This window comes from Accipiter gentilis, chromosome Z (genome assembly GCF_929443795.1).
Source record: "Accipiter gentilis chromosome Z, bAccGen1.1, whole genome shotgun sequence".
NCBI lineage: Eukaryota > Metazoa > Chordata > Aves > Accipitriformes > Accipitridae > Astur > Astur gentilis.
This window is the reverse complement of record NC_064919.1, coordinates 37,580,733-37,593,166: the sequence shown is the minus strand read 5'-3', so window position 1 is coordinate 37,593,166 and position 12,434 is coordinate 37,580,733. Positions and strand designations below refer to the sequence as shown.

The following is a 12,434-nucleotide window of genomic DNA, read 5'->3' as shown; positions in this document are numbered from 1 at the left end:
GCAACTTGAGTGTGCTTATAATATACTGTATATACTGTGCTGGGACTCAACTCTCGTTTCTGGGGATTTATTTTGGGTTTTTTACAGATACTGATGAGTGCAGTTCCTTCTTTGGTCAGGTGTGCAGAAATGGGCGGTGTTTCAATGAAATTGGTTCCTTCAAATGTTTATGTAATGAAGGATATGAACTTACCCTAGATGGCAAGAATTGCATTGGTATGTATGATACCATATGGAGATGTGAAAGTACTGATGAGCTGAAATAATCAAACTATTAGCTCCAATGTAGATGAAAGCACCACAGTCTGAATATCTAAGTAAAAAAAAAAAAAAAAAGACAATGACTTTAGTGAAAACACAGTAGAAGTAACTGGGTTTTGGAGTAGTTGTTGATCTTCAAGCATTTAAATGCCTTAGAAAAAGAAATTAGAAAAGAATCCTAAAGTCTTTTTCATGAAAAGCCTGTTTTGTTACCATAAGAATTGCATGATTCTAAACCTTTCTTAATTCCATCTACTCTCCAAAGATACTAATGAGTGTGTGGCTCTACCTGGTTCATGCTCTCCTGGTACCTGTCAAAATTTGGAAGGATCATTCAGATGCATCTGTCCACTGGGATATGAAGTAAAAAGTGAAAGTTGTATTGGTAAGGCAAGTTCTAATTGTTTCTTCCAAACAATTTAAAAATTAGAAAAAGTATATGGTTCTAATTTGCTGGAAAGTAGTTGTACACCTTAATGTTTGTGAATGTTGCCTTGCCTGACAAAATCACTATGACAGGGAATAAGTAAGTAGGAAGAGTCTTCAGGAAGAGGTTTCAAAAATGGAAAGCAAGATATTTTGTATTGTATTGTACTATATTTTGTACATTAACTTCTTCATTAATGCAAACAAAAATATTTACTTTAAAAAAAATTAATATTTTCTCTTTCATTCACTTTTTTTTTAGTATCATTCATAAAACAAACCAACCTGTGTACTAGATTTATATAATGTTTACAGAAAATTAATTATTTCAATGCACGAACTAAGCTTCTGGTTTCAGAGGGCTATGAAGTTTAAAATTCTTGAGAAAATTATGGAGCTTATGGGAACAATTGTTAAATTGGTTTCTTCTAACAACTATTTCCTGATTTTGTGTTTTGTATATCTCTCAAGTGCTGAGATTCACAGGAAGAGAAAAGGGCACAGCAGACCTTTCACCAGTTTACATGTTCTTGTTTGTTCATATAAGTCTCATTTAAAGCCATAAATGTTATTCAGGAGCTGAATGTCACACAATGAATTAAGATTTGGTGTGGCAGAGAATGAGAAATAAATCCCAGTTACAACTCCCTTTTTCAGCAGAACAAAGCACAGGACTACTGTGAATTTATTGGGCATTTAAATTAACTATGTGGGGCACCTGGCAAGGAAAGTGCACACAACTAGGTTGAGGTAGCTAACCTAGAAGCCTTACGTTTCTGCATGGTCAGAGGACAGAGTAAGCACGTGTCTCTCCACTGTGACTATATTAAGAAACCTGGTTTTCAGCTTAAATGACTGAAGATAGCTGCTGTGACACCCCAGGCACAAATTCAGCCAAATAACTCCCAATAATAAATGAGTGGCTTGTCCTTGTATGGACTGAAGAAAACACTGGCTAGGACATAAAGATTTGGCCTATAGCCACCTAATCTGTATGTGTTCAGGAACTGGATCACAGAAACCTCTATGAATTTTTGTCTTGAACAATAGCATGTATTTTCTAAGCCCCAGAGCTCGCTCATCCTTTTGTACATGGCACCATATTCAGTTTGCTGCCAACTTCATGGCTTCTTTTGGCAGCTGCTGTTTCCATATTACCAATTATGTTTAAGATGAATTCAAATCACCTACAGCTTGCAAAATCATGAATTTAAAATGAAAACTTTTGGTTTTCCAGGAATATCACTGTTTACAGCCACTTTAGTATCCTCACAGAATCTCTTGATGTTTTTGACAGCATCAGTGACTGCCAAAGAGATTTTTGGCTGAACTGACTAAAAGGGACTTAATTGCATTCTTTTTCTTCATTCTGCCATGTGTCCAGAAAATTTACAGCTGAAGTTCCTAGAAAATGCCTAGGTAATCACATGTGATTGTACTAATACTTTGATAAATATTATGACAGGTCTTGCAACATACATTCCCCATTACTTTCTATTGATCTTATATGCAGACAGCTTTATAAGAATTCATTTTTTCTGTCTGTAATGTGAAGGTTGGCAATGGCTAGATTACTATTTGAGGTCAGGGTGATTATATGCAGGAGAAACCAAAACGGATGGGAGCCACAGAAAAATTCTTAGTTTTCACCTATCCATTTAATATATTTCCTTTCATTTTGTGGGAATGAAGAGGAGAGGACTCATTTACTTCCACAGTCTGGCTAGTCACCTATTCATCATGGCCACAAAAAGAGTTTCTTCCACTAGTCCCAAGCCATTCATTACAGTAATAATCAGTACTTCAAGAGAGCAGTTTTTCCATCCCATTAATGAAGCCAAATTGCTTAGCTTTGTATACTAGCAACTGCCACACTAACTGGGAAATTAATTACCTTTTTTTTCACTGAAATAAGCTGACTTAAAATGCTTCACATGATAAGAGCCTGTCCATGGGAAGCTACTGGAGAGTTTGGTCATATGCCAAATTATACTAAGATTCAGTATAGTAGAGAGTCCAACAAATACCAGGAAAAATAGCACTACAAATTCGTGACTCAACATCCGTGAAGCTTATTTCCATGGAGAACACCTATTCCTGCTACACTGTGATTAAGATCAACATGGATATTAATGTAGAACACTTTTACAGCCATAGGTTTCTGTGATGGTTCTTTTAATATCCCTTACTGAAAGATTCAGGGGGGGTTGAACTGTAGGTATAGCTTTGAAGATTTTTAAAATACAGTTCAGAATTTATTAAATTATAATTACCTTTACCAGTTACTTTAGCAAGGAGGCTTATATCTTCAGTCAGTATTTGCAGAACAGAATAAATTAAAATACAGTTTTAAATAATAGGTATGAAAAATTAAAGAACTATTAATGTATAGTTTTTCTTACTCTGCCTGTTGTCTATATAGCTGCAGGATATGCAGCCTGATACCATTTGAGCTGCACAATTTTACAGGCACTTGGTTTTTATATTAAGTGCTCTTTTATTTTGGTTTGTTTTTAATAGTTATAAAAATATCTCTATTTTTAAAAAATCTAGATCTTACATTTAAATTGTCAGAGCAATATATTCTAAATTATGCAACTGAACAGGAAAAAAAATTAAATAACATATCAAGAGTGGCTGTGGAAGACTGGTTATTATATATTTGAATATATAAATATAATCATAGGTTTCCCTCTACTAATAGCTAGCTATAGTTTCAGTTCAAGAATCAGTCAATCAGCATGAAAAAAGCCCACCTTTAATTACAAAGAACCCCCAAAATACAGATTTTTAAAAATTCATCTTTGGATGTTTTACATTTACAGAAGAATATTTTTCTTATCAGAAATATTTCTTCTCTGTTTCAGTCAGAAAGCATTTATTTAATGTTTATATTATAAATATGACAAAGAACAGAGAATGGTATTTGGAAAGGAAAGTGCATGCCAGTGAAACACTCTAATTTGAAAAAGTTCGTGGAACCTTCAGTCTGCTTAATCTCTTGGGTGCTTTACTGGAGGAGCATCTCCTGCTGAAGTTAAATAAATAAATAATCTTTCTTAACCAAGGAATTGACAGCCAATGGGGTTATGGTGAACCTTTTTTTCTTTAATTTACAGATATTAATGAATGTAACGAGGATCCCAACATCTGTCTCTTTGGTTCTTGTACAAACACTGCAGGAGGTTTCCAGTGCATCTGTCCTACAGGTTTTGTGCTCTCTGATAATGGACGGAGATGTTTTGGTAAGTTAATGATTAAGGAATGTAATAACTTATTCTAACAGATAACAGATACTTTGTAGAATGAGTAAGAAGGGACCTCTGCAGGTCCCTTCCAATCTATGCCCTTATGAGGATTGGGCAGTGCTTTCCAAATAGTATCAAAAATATAGGCCCAACATTATTGGTTTCAGGGCTAGACAGTCATCATCTAACCATGTAGCAGGGAATGTAACTGTTTTCTTTTTTAGATACTCGCCAGAGCTTCTGTTTCACTAACTTTGAGAATGGGAAGTGCTCAGTGCCAAAGGCTTTCAACACCACAAAGGCAAAGTGTTGCTGCAGTAAAATGCCAGGAGAAGGATGGGGTAATCCTTGTGAGCTCTGTCCAAAGGAAGAAGAAGGTACACATCAAGATTTAAAATAAAGCCTTTTTAGGTGGGAGAAAAGGAAAATCACGCTTGTGTTGTACTTTTTTGATCATTAGAAGAGAGATCTCTTGGTATTGTCTCTTAACTGCCTTTTCTAGAACCATTTTCAGGTCAACAGAAGGAATAAAATTAAATAGAAGAAACCACAGAAAAGAAGAAATACTGAGTTGTTGTTTTTGCTCTGTAGAGAAATGAACTTGTAGCCTCCATCTGTAGATCTAGCCTGCTTTAGGCAAAAGAGAAGAGCAAAATGGGACAGTGCCAAGAATCCCTAAAGTAATTGACAGTTTTCGGTTTTCTCCAAGTACAGAAAGGGGAAGGCACCAAGCACATGCACATGGAAGCTCAACAAGTCCTAGTGCTGCTTCCCCAACCTAGAGGCAGTGTTACTTTTGCATCTGGCAAGACAGCATAATGACCATGATTTAAAAATTTGACAGTTCTGAAAAATGTGATACATAAGATTTTTGGATGGTTTTAACTATCTGTCATAGTTCTTTTTCTCACTCACTTTTTTTTTTTTTTTAAAAAACCATACCTTTACAGTTGCTTTTCAGGACCTGTGTCCATATGGTCATGGAACTATTCCTGGAATTGATGATACACGTGAAGGTAGATATTCTTTTTTCCTGATAATTAAAATATTTATACTTAAAACTAGACTTGGATGTGATGGCTTACTCCCCACAGCCCCAGGTGACAAGAGGCTGACCTTTAATAAATGTGGACCATTATGAAATGGTAGTTAAAAGATTACCTCTGAAACTGCATGGCTACAGACAAACAGAATAGGGCACTTAGTTTCTTTAAAATGCTGTTTTAAGACTTGACACAGAAGTGCATCATCTAAGTGGTTGCTAATATCTTTTGCTTTTTAGATGTCAATGAATGCCTTGAAAGTCCAGGAATTTGCTCAAATGGTCACTGCATCAATACTGATGGATCGTTCCGCTGTGAGTGCCCCATGGGATACAACTTAGATTACACTGGAGTACATTGCATCGGTGTGTCCATATTTCATAAATTAAAAGAATTGTAACAACTGAATTTAAAACACAATTTGAAATGCCTCCCAGTTCTCTTCAGTTTGCATTTATTCATTACATACAGATACTGATGAATGTTCAATTGGCAATCCATGTGGAAACGGTACATGCACTAACATGATCGGCAGTTTTGAGTGCAACTGTCATGAAGGTTTTGAGCCAGGCCCAATGATGAATTGTGAAGGTAACTTGTACCCTTTTTTTTTTTCTTTAGTTTTTGTCCAGTCCTCAGTATTCAAATTACTTTATTAACCGGGCATTTGGTGCTATAATAACTAGGAGGAAAAAAAAGTTTCTCTGCTTGACATAGGTCCTTGAAAAAGAAGTCTTGAATTGATCTAAGCAGTATTTTTAGTTTATCACAGGATTTCCCAGACTGCATGTTGTGGTATGTTACATTATTCAGCTGTTTGTTGGAAAGGGGTGGGGGGCAGGAAGTGCCTGTTGAGCCCCCAGAAGATCCTTATAAACTGTATAGCTAACCATGGCAAAAATGCTGGAATTTGCAGAGCATTTTTCATAACTGATGCAGAGCAGTTATGAATGGACCCACTCATCACAGTTACAGTAACAAGTGAGCTATACTGAACGTAATAACTGAAGTCAGACCACTGGTCTATCTAGTCCATTATTTCACCCCTCACAGTTGAAATGCTAATTCAGCATACAAGCATGACTAACAGCTCTCTGCAGTTCACTCCTCTAATACAAGAGCTGAGGATATAGGAAAAATAGCATCTAAAATGGGGGATGCATCCCACATAGTGGGTTTAGTATCCACTTATAGATCTGTTGTCCAAGAATATGTCTAGTACAGTCTTGAATCTGCTGATACCATCTGCCTACACAGCCTCTTGTGGCTGCAAGATCCAGAATGTCACTACTGTCACTACTTAGAGAAGTATTTTCTTTCAGCTGTTTTGAACTAGTCCTCTATTAGTTTCATTAAGTACCTCTTATTTTTCATAGTGTGGGAGTTGTGTGCAACCATTCTGCTCTCATTGTATCCTGATCAGGATGCTTCTTACAAGTTTTGCATTTTATGAATCACAATTAGTTTGCTTTCTGAAGCAAGAATTACTTTTTTTTTTTTAGAGTTGGATAAAAAGCTGACATCTCTCATAATACAAAAATACATTAAAAAAAGATCATATAATAAAAAACTGAAATAGGCCTGTGCCAATTCGTCATTCTAAGCTCAAGTAGTTCCATATTTATTGTGCCATTATTTTTAAGTAGAGCTTTGTTTGATGGCTACTCAAAACCAAACATCCACAACTTTCTGGTTTGAATTACTACATTTCTGATACTTCTTAGTGGACAAGAAAAGCACAGGTATAAGAAAACCTTCTTGGTGATTGTTTTAAAACTTAGTGGAGAATTATTATTTTGTTCCTTTTTGTTCAGATATAAATGAGTGTGCTCAGAATCCCTTGCTGTGTGCTTTTCGTTGTATCAACACTTACGGTTTCTATGAATGCACATGTCCAGTTGGCTATGAACTAAGAGAAGACCAAAAGATGTGCAAAGGTAATGACTGACGTATAAACTTTGACTGACTTCCATCACCCTGTACTGGCCAAAGCATAATCCAAATGTTTCTGTGCATCTTGCATTCATCCTGTCAGTGGAATGTAGCAAACAGCCCAGCAGATGATGATTTACTCTTTCAGAACTCATGTAAGACCAGTATCTAGTGTTTTTGTTATCAAGTATACCCCTTGATGGGGATAGTAAAGCCAAGAAGGTCACAATGCTGAAGTTCATCTTTAACTGGACAGGTTGTTACAGTTCACAAACATTAAGACAACTGCAATTAAGCATAGCTCTCAGATTTTTCTTCAGTGCTTGTTGATTAGGGAAGTCTGTATGATATTTTTCTTGAGAAAGTGCTACTTGTCTTCAGTAACTGAAGCTACTGGAAGGAAGTTCAAACACAAAATACTTATTTTTTTTCCAGATCTAGATGAGTGTGTAGAAGGTCTCCATGACTGCGAATCAAGAGGCATGATGTGCAAAAATTTGATTGGTACTTTCATGTGCATTTGTCCTTCTGGAATGACCCGGAGACCCGATGGAGAAGGCTGCACAGGTGAAGCTTAGAAAGGGAAGAAGACATCTACTGAAATACAAACAAACAAACAAATGAAAAATTCTCTGTATATGTATATAGTAAACTAGAAAATAGCAGTTCATAAAAGACACTTAACATAGCTAATGATGCCCAACACCTTAAACTTTCTTTTTTGTTTCAAGGTTTGAGCCTTGTAGTTCTAAATGACTAATAAGTATTTCAAAAGAAAAACTCTGGTTTTGTTTCTTTTGTTGTACAAAAAAATCAGAAAGTTTTTCAGACACATGTTAGTTTTAAAAAATGAAGTTGCCAAACAAAAGAGAGCTCATTTGATGAATAGGAAGCAGAATTGTCATAAATAAAAAGTTACATTTCCTTTAGCATTAATACTGTTTATGAATAATGTGGCAGTTCGGTAAAGAATTAAAACTAAGATTCTGAAACAACATATAAAAGCCATGAAGGGCAAAAGAAGTGGAAACTTCCATAGGTCAAAATAGTGCTCCATCCTGCAGGTAAGCGAACAGCTTTCCTCCATCATTTTCTCAGTTAGTTGAGGGGGAAACAATAGCTACATTTTGGCAAATGATACTTTCTTCTGGTACATAAAAAAAATCTGAGAGCATTCCAAAGTTCTCTGTGGACAGAGGTGGCTGAGGTTGTCATTGGCTCAGCGGAAAAAAAAAAAATTAAACATCCATCTCAGTGAATGATTTAAGTGACAAGCAAGAGAATGACTACTCTCCTTTACAGATCTTTATGATATTTTTCAGGGGAAATAATATGTATTAACAACAATTTTGCCATTTTTGCCCTGAGGTTTTTCTGAGGTTTTATTTTAAGAATCTATAAAGGTGTGTAATTGCTTACAGTATCTGTGCCATTAGCTATGGAAGAAAACACACTAAGATTGTAAACTGTTTCAGGGAAATGGTGTGTGGACTGAAATGTGACTGATTGCAGGAGAGGTCAGACATATTCAGAGACTCTTAACGATTACAAAGTGAAAATTTTTTACTCAAATCATGCACATATTCCAATTTTACTTAGATGTTACTTGCCAGGTAAAAGTTATGACTAGAACTTGCTCTGCTGCATGTGTTTTCTGCTTTATTGTTATAAGTTGCAAAGAACATACAAGGATCAAAACTTTCATCCTAGGATGCAGTACATAAGAAATGGACTAGGATAGTGTTATTAGGAAAGTCCTTTCCAGGCTTAATCAGTTGTTATTTTCCACTTGCAAATATTTTGCAAATATTACGCAGAATAATTAATGCATTCTAGAAGTCTAATATATTTTCTTGGAATACTTTATTTAATGTTTTTTATTAAATTTTTGTAAAGATGAAAATGAATGCCGCACCAAGCCAGGTATCTGTGAAAATGGTCGTTGCGTGAACGTTATTGGGAGCTACCGATGTGAATGTAATGAAGGATTCCTGTCAAGTCCATCACGCATTGAGTGTCTTGGTAAATGCCTCTTTCATATACATTTCATCTTACATTAAAGTGTATAGGATGCAGAGTGTAAATTAGGCTTCTGAGTACCTAATAGTTCTCGTATCTACAAAAATTAAATAATGATCCTTATTAATTAAACAATATTATATTAAATAATGATAGGAATGAGGAGCATCTTGAGAATGTCAGCTAAGTCTAGCAATAAGGGGCCTCACATAGAAGTGTCTAAATTCAAAAGGACATAAATATGGTCCTGACCAACACTATCGGGACAAAATACAGGTATTTTTAAAGAAGAAGCAGAATTAGTTACCTTAGATCAAAAACTGGGATGCAGAGCAAAATTGTTTCCATATTCAGAACAACATCTTAAGCGCCACAGTACTGCAACTAGGTATCTGAATTTTCTGCACCTTTAATTCAGACAGTGATTATGAACACAAAATACTAGCATTTCACCAAAAATTTTCAAGATACATTAAATTGTTTTGAGGCAGGCCTGCACATTAAATGCTGATGAAGGGTTTTACATTCATCAACCTATATTTCCTTTTCAGTATGTTCAGACTTGTCATTTGCACTATAAAATTAAGTGTTCCCTTTTTAGAAATCAAACAGAACTGCAAAACCTTACTTTTTCATGATCAGTGTTCAAGTGTAGATACTGCAAAGTATTTTACAATACTGAAACTGTATGAGTATTTATTAGTATTATTGCATCAAAAATACTTGTGTACTATCTTCTGTAAGTGCTATAAAACCAGCTCCCTGTAAATTGTCACCAGTAGTGTGCTGACTTCATGGCAAAGCAATAGCACTGGAAGTGCAGGGTATTTCCTAAGGATTAAGACCAGATGGGGAGAGGATGCTGTAGTCTGTTAAACCCAGCCAACCCCTAATGCCAAGGAAATACCCCACTTGGAGGTCATTATTGCTTTCTAATATTTAATATATGATTTTCTTATTATTTTCTGAAAGCTATGCTTTGGGTTAGTTTGCTCATTGCTGCTTTTCCTTTAGTTTCCTGGTTCAGAAATCAAAATGAAAAATTAGTCTGGCAGAAACAAAGTATTTCTTTGGAATTAAAACACAAACATTAAGTCTTAGTTTACATTATTTAAAATATATTGTGTAAACCTTCATATTCTGTTCACATAAAATTTATACCACATCTCAAATTGGGGATAAAGCATTTATATGTTCTTCAAGTCATGATGTGCATAAAGACTTGCACAATATGTCTATCTAGGAGAACAGAAATCTGTTAAGTCTTGCAAATTACTACATCAAACATGCTGTCTCACACAACTGACATGTTCAGGGAGGACAGCTTTATTTGATGTAAACAGTTAAGTTACCAGGCACCCAAATTAAGTTTAGCTATAGCCAAAGTTTGTATTTTACCTAATTCATGTAAGAAATGTATACGTTCTATTCCTAATAGTTGTACAAGAGAAGGTCAGCTGGGTGTTGATACATACACACATTCTGAGGGATCTGAAGGATTTTAACTTTTAGCTTTAAGAAAAGAAAATAAAATCTTTCATTTAAGAACATGAGTGTCAGACCATGGTTGATAATGTCTCCATTTTAATTAAATTTTAATAAGACAGGTGACAGCCTATTTGGAAGATATCATCCCTGCAAAAATTAGAGTTTCCATTAGCACTGGAAGCTGGGGTCTCTGCTCTCCTCAGCTGCCTGTTTGAAGGAAACTTGTAGGAGCTTAATGACTGAAGTTTTGCTCCTCTTTCATGATTGAGAGGTATTAACCAAAAGGTTTAAAAATGAAGGAAAATAGAATTAGAAAGGGACAAATCAACAGTATGTCCATATAAATCTCCCCCCCCCATACCCCCAACAAAAATTAGGAGTGCTACTGAAAAAGTACTGAGTTGCATAGACTATTTTAAGTGCTAAGGACTTAGTCATTTAAACTGCATCAGGATAATTCTAAATCATAGACATGCTATTTTGGCCAGTGAAACAAACAAACAAAACAAATTTCTAACCTCACTCCAAGTAAATCATTCAAATACAAGCCAAACACAGGCAGCTTAAGTGGAAGCTCAGTTTGGCCCGCAGCCTGTTTTACTATCAAGCAAGCTCACCAGATATGCCCTAGGGTGCAACTTTCCTAGAAGTAAAACTCGTATCCAGCTCATGCAGGTACTGAACTTTAGGGATATCTGGAATACACCTGAAATGGCAGCAGATTATCAGAAAACACAACCAATCTGAAAGGCTAAGTCAAAAGAGGGTTCGCAGACTGGTTGCTAATAATCTTGTAGTGCTTGCATGTGTTGACAGAGAAGCAGAATAACAGATTACATGCTTAATGGATCAGATGTTTATCTCATGCTCTTTTTGATCTCTCTACTTCTTCCTTACAGATAATCGCCAAGGGTTTTGCTTTGCTGAAGTTTTACAGACAATGTGTCAGATGGCTTCAAGCAGCCGGAATCTTGTCACTAAATCTGAGTGCTGCTGTGATGGAGGCCGGGGCTGGGGTAACCAGTGTGAGCTCTGTCCGCTTCCTGGAACCACCCAATATAAGAAACTCTGTCCACATGGACCAGGCTATACTACAGATGGAAGAGGTATTTGCAGGGATAAAAAGAGACAGAAAAAGGGGAAAGAATATGCTCACATATTTAAGAAAATGCAGAATTCTCTTTGAAGTTCCTTCAGAGAATTTCCTGCAAAGCAACAGAGTTTGATTTTTCAAATGCTGCTGAAAGACCAGAAATTAAAAACACCTTTAAACAGTAGCTGCAACCAGAATACTCACAGCTGTGCAGAATTTTCGGGGTTGGGATCTAAAACAGGAGGTACCAACCAGTAACTAAAAGCTAGAAATTATCCCAAAGCTTTTGTATGCTGAAAAGTTGCATACATGGCAAAGGCAACAACAGTGGTTCTAACAGCAGTCTCACTGAATGCTTTGCAGTTACTCTTTCCACACAGGAAGCAGAAGCTAACATACATTTTCAAATTGTGGTGAAAAATTATTTATATCATCTGACTGGTCATAAGAAAATTCACCACTATGGGTTTTGTATTTTGAGTTAGCAAAACTGGAACCTGAGTACCCAATGAAATACAATAATGAAAGTTTGAAGGATGTTTGACTTTGAATTCAAATCCATTTTTAAAGAGAGAGAAAGGGCAAAGTTCCTATCAGAAACATGATAGAAAGAAAAATGGAAGAAAAGAAAAAAGTCGAATTTAAAACTGAAAGATTACATACTTAATATTTTCTATACAGATATTGATGAATGTAAGGTCATGCCAAAGCTGTGTAGAAATGGACAGTGTATTAACACTATGGGCTCCTTCCGATGCTTTTGCAAAGTTGGCTATACCACTGACATAAGTGGCACATCTTGCATTGGTAAGATTCAGCATTTTAATCATCAATTATTTTTTTAATTGGTACATAATGATGTATCAACCTCTGTAAACCTTTGTATCAAAGCAGGTTTTCCTCTTTATCTCTTTTATTTCTTTC

At 35.7% G+C, this 12,434-nt stretch overlaps 1 protein-coding gene across 2 annotated transcripts in view; it reads left to right on the top strand.

Annotated features, from left to right (window-relative positions):
* The window catches only part of FBN2 (fibrillin 2), a 170,587-nt gene that overhangs the window by 148,991 nt on the left and 9,162 nt on the right, over window positions 1–12,434 (top strand). For both annotated transcript variants that reach the window (XM_049796454.1, XM_049796453.1), the window contains exons 47-58: window positions 88–216; window positions 527–646; window positions 3,807–3,932; window positions 4,160–4,312; window positions 4,886–4,951; window positions 5,218–5,343; window positions 5,450–5,569; window positions 6,793–6,915; window positions 7,346–7,477; window positions 8,807–8,932; window positions 11,317–11,523; window positions 12,192–12,317. In XM_049796454.1, coding sequence (XP_049652411.1) covers window positions 88–216; window positions 527–646; window positions 3,807–3,932; window positions 4,160–4,312; window positions 4,886–4,951; window positions 5,218–5,343; window positions 5,450–5,569; window positions 6,793–6,915; window positions 7,346–7,477; window positions 8,807–8,932; window positions 11,317–11,523; window positions 12,192–12,317 — 1,554 coding nt within the window. The remainder of the gene's footprint in view (window positions 1–87; window positions 217–526; window positions 647–3,806; window positions 3,933–4,159; window positions 4,313–4,885; window positions 4,952–5,217; window positions 5,344–5,449; window positions 5,570–6,792; window positions 6,916–7,345; window positions 7,478–8,806; window positions 8,933–11,316; window positions 11,524–12,191; window positions 12,318–12,434) is intronic.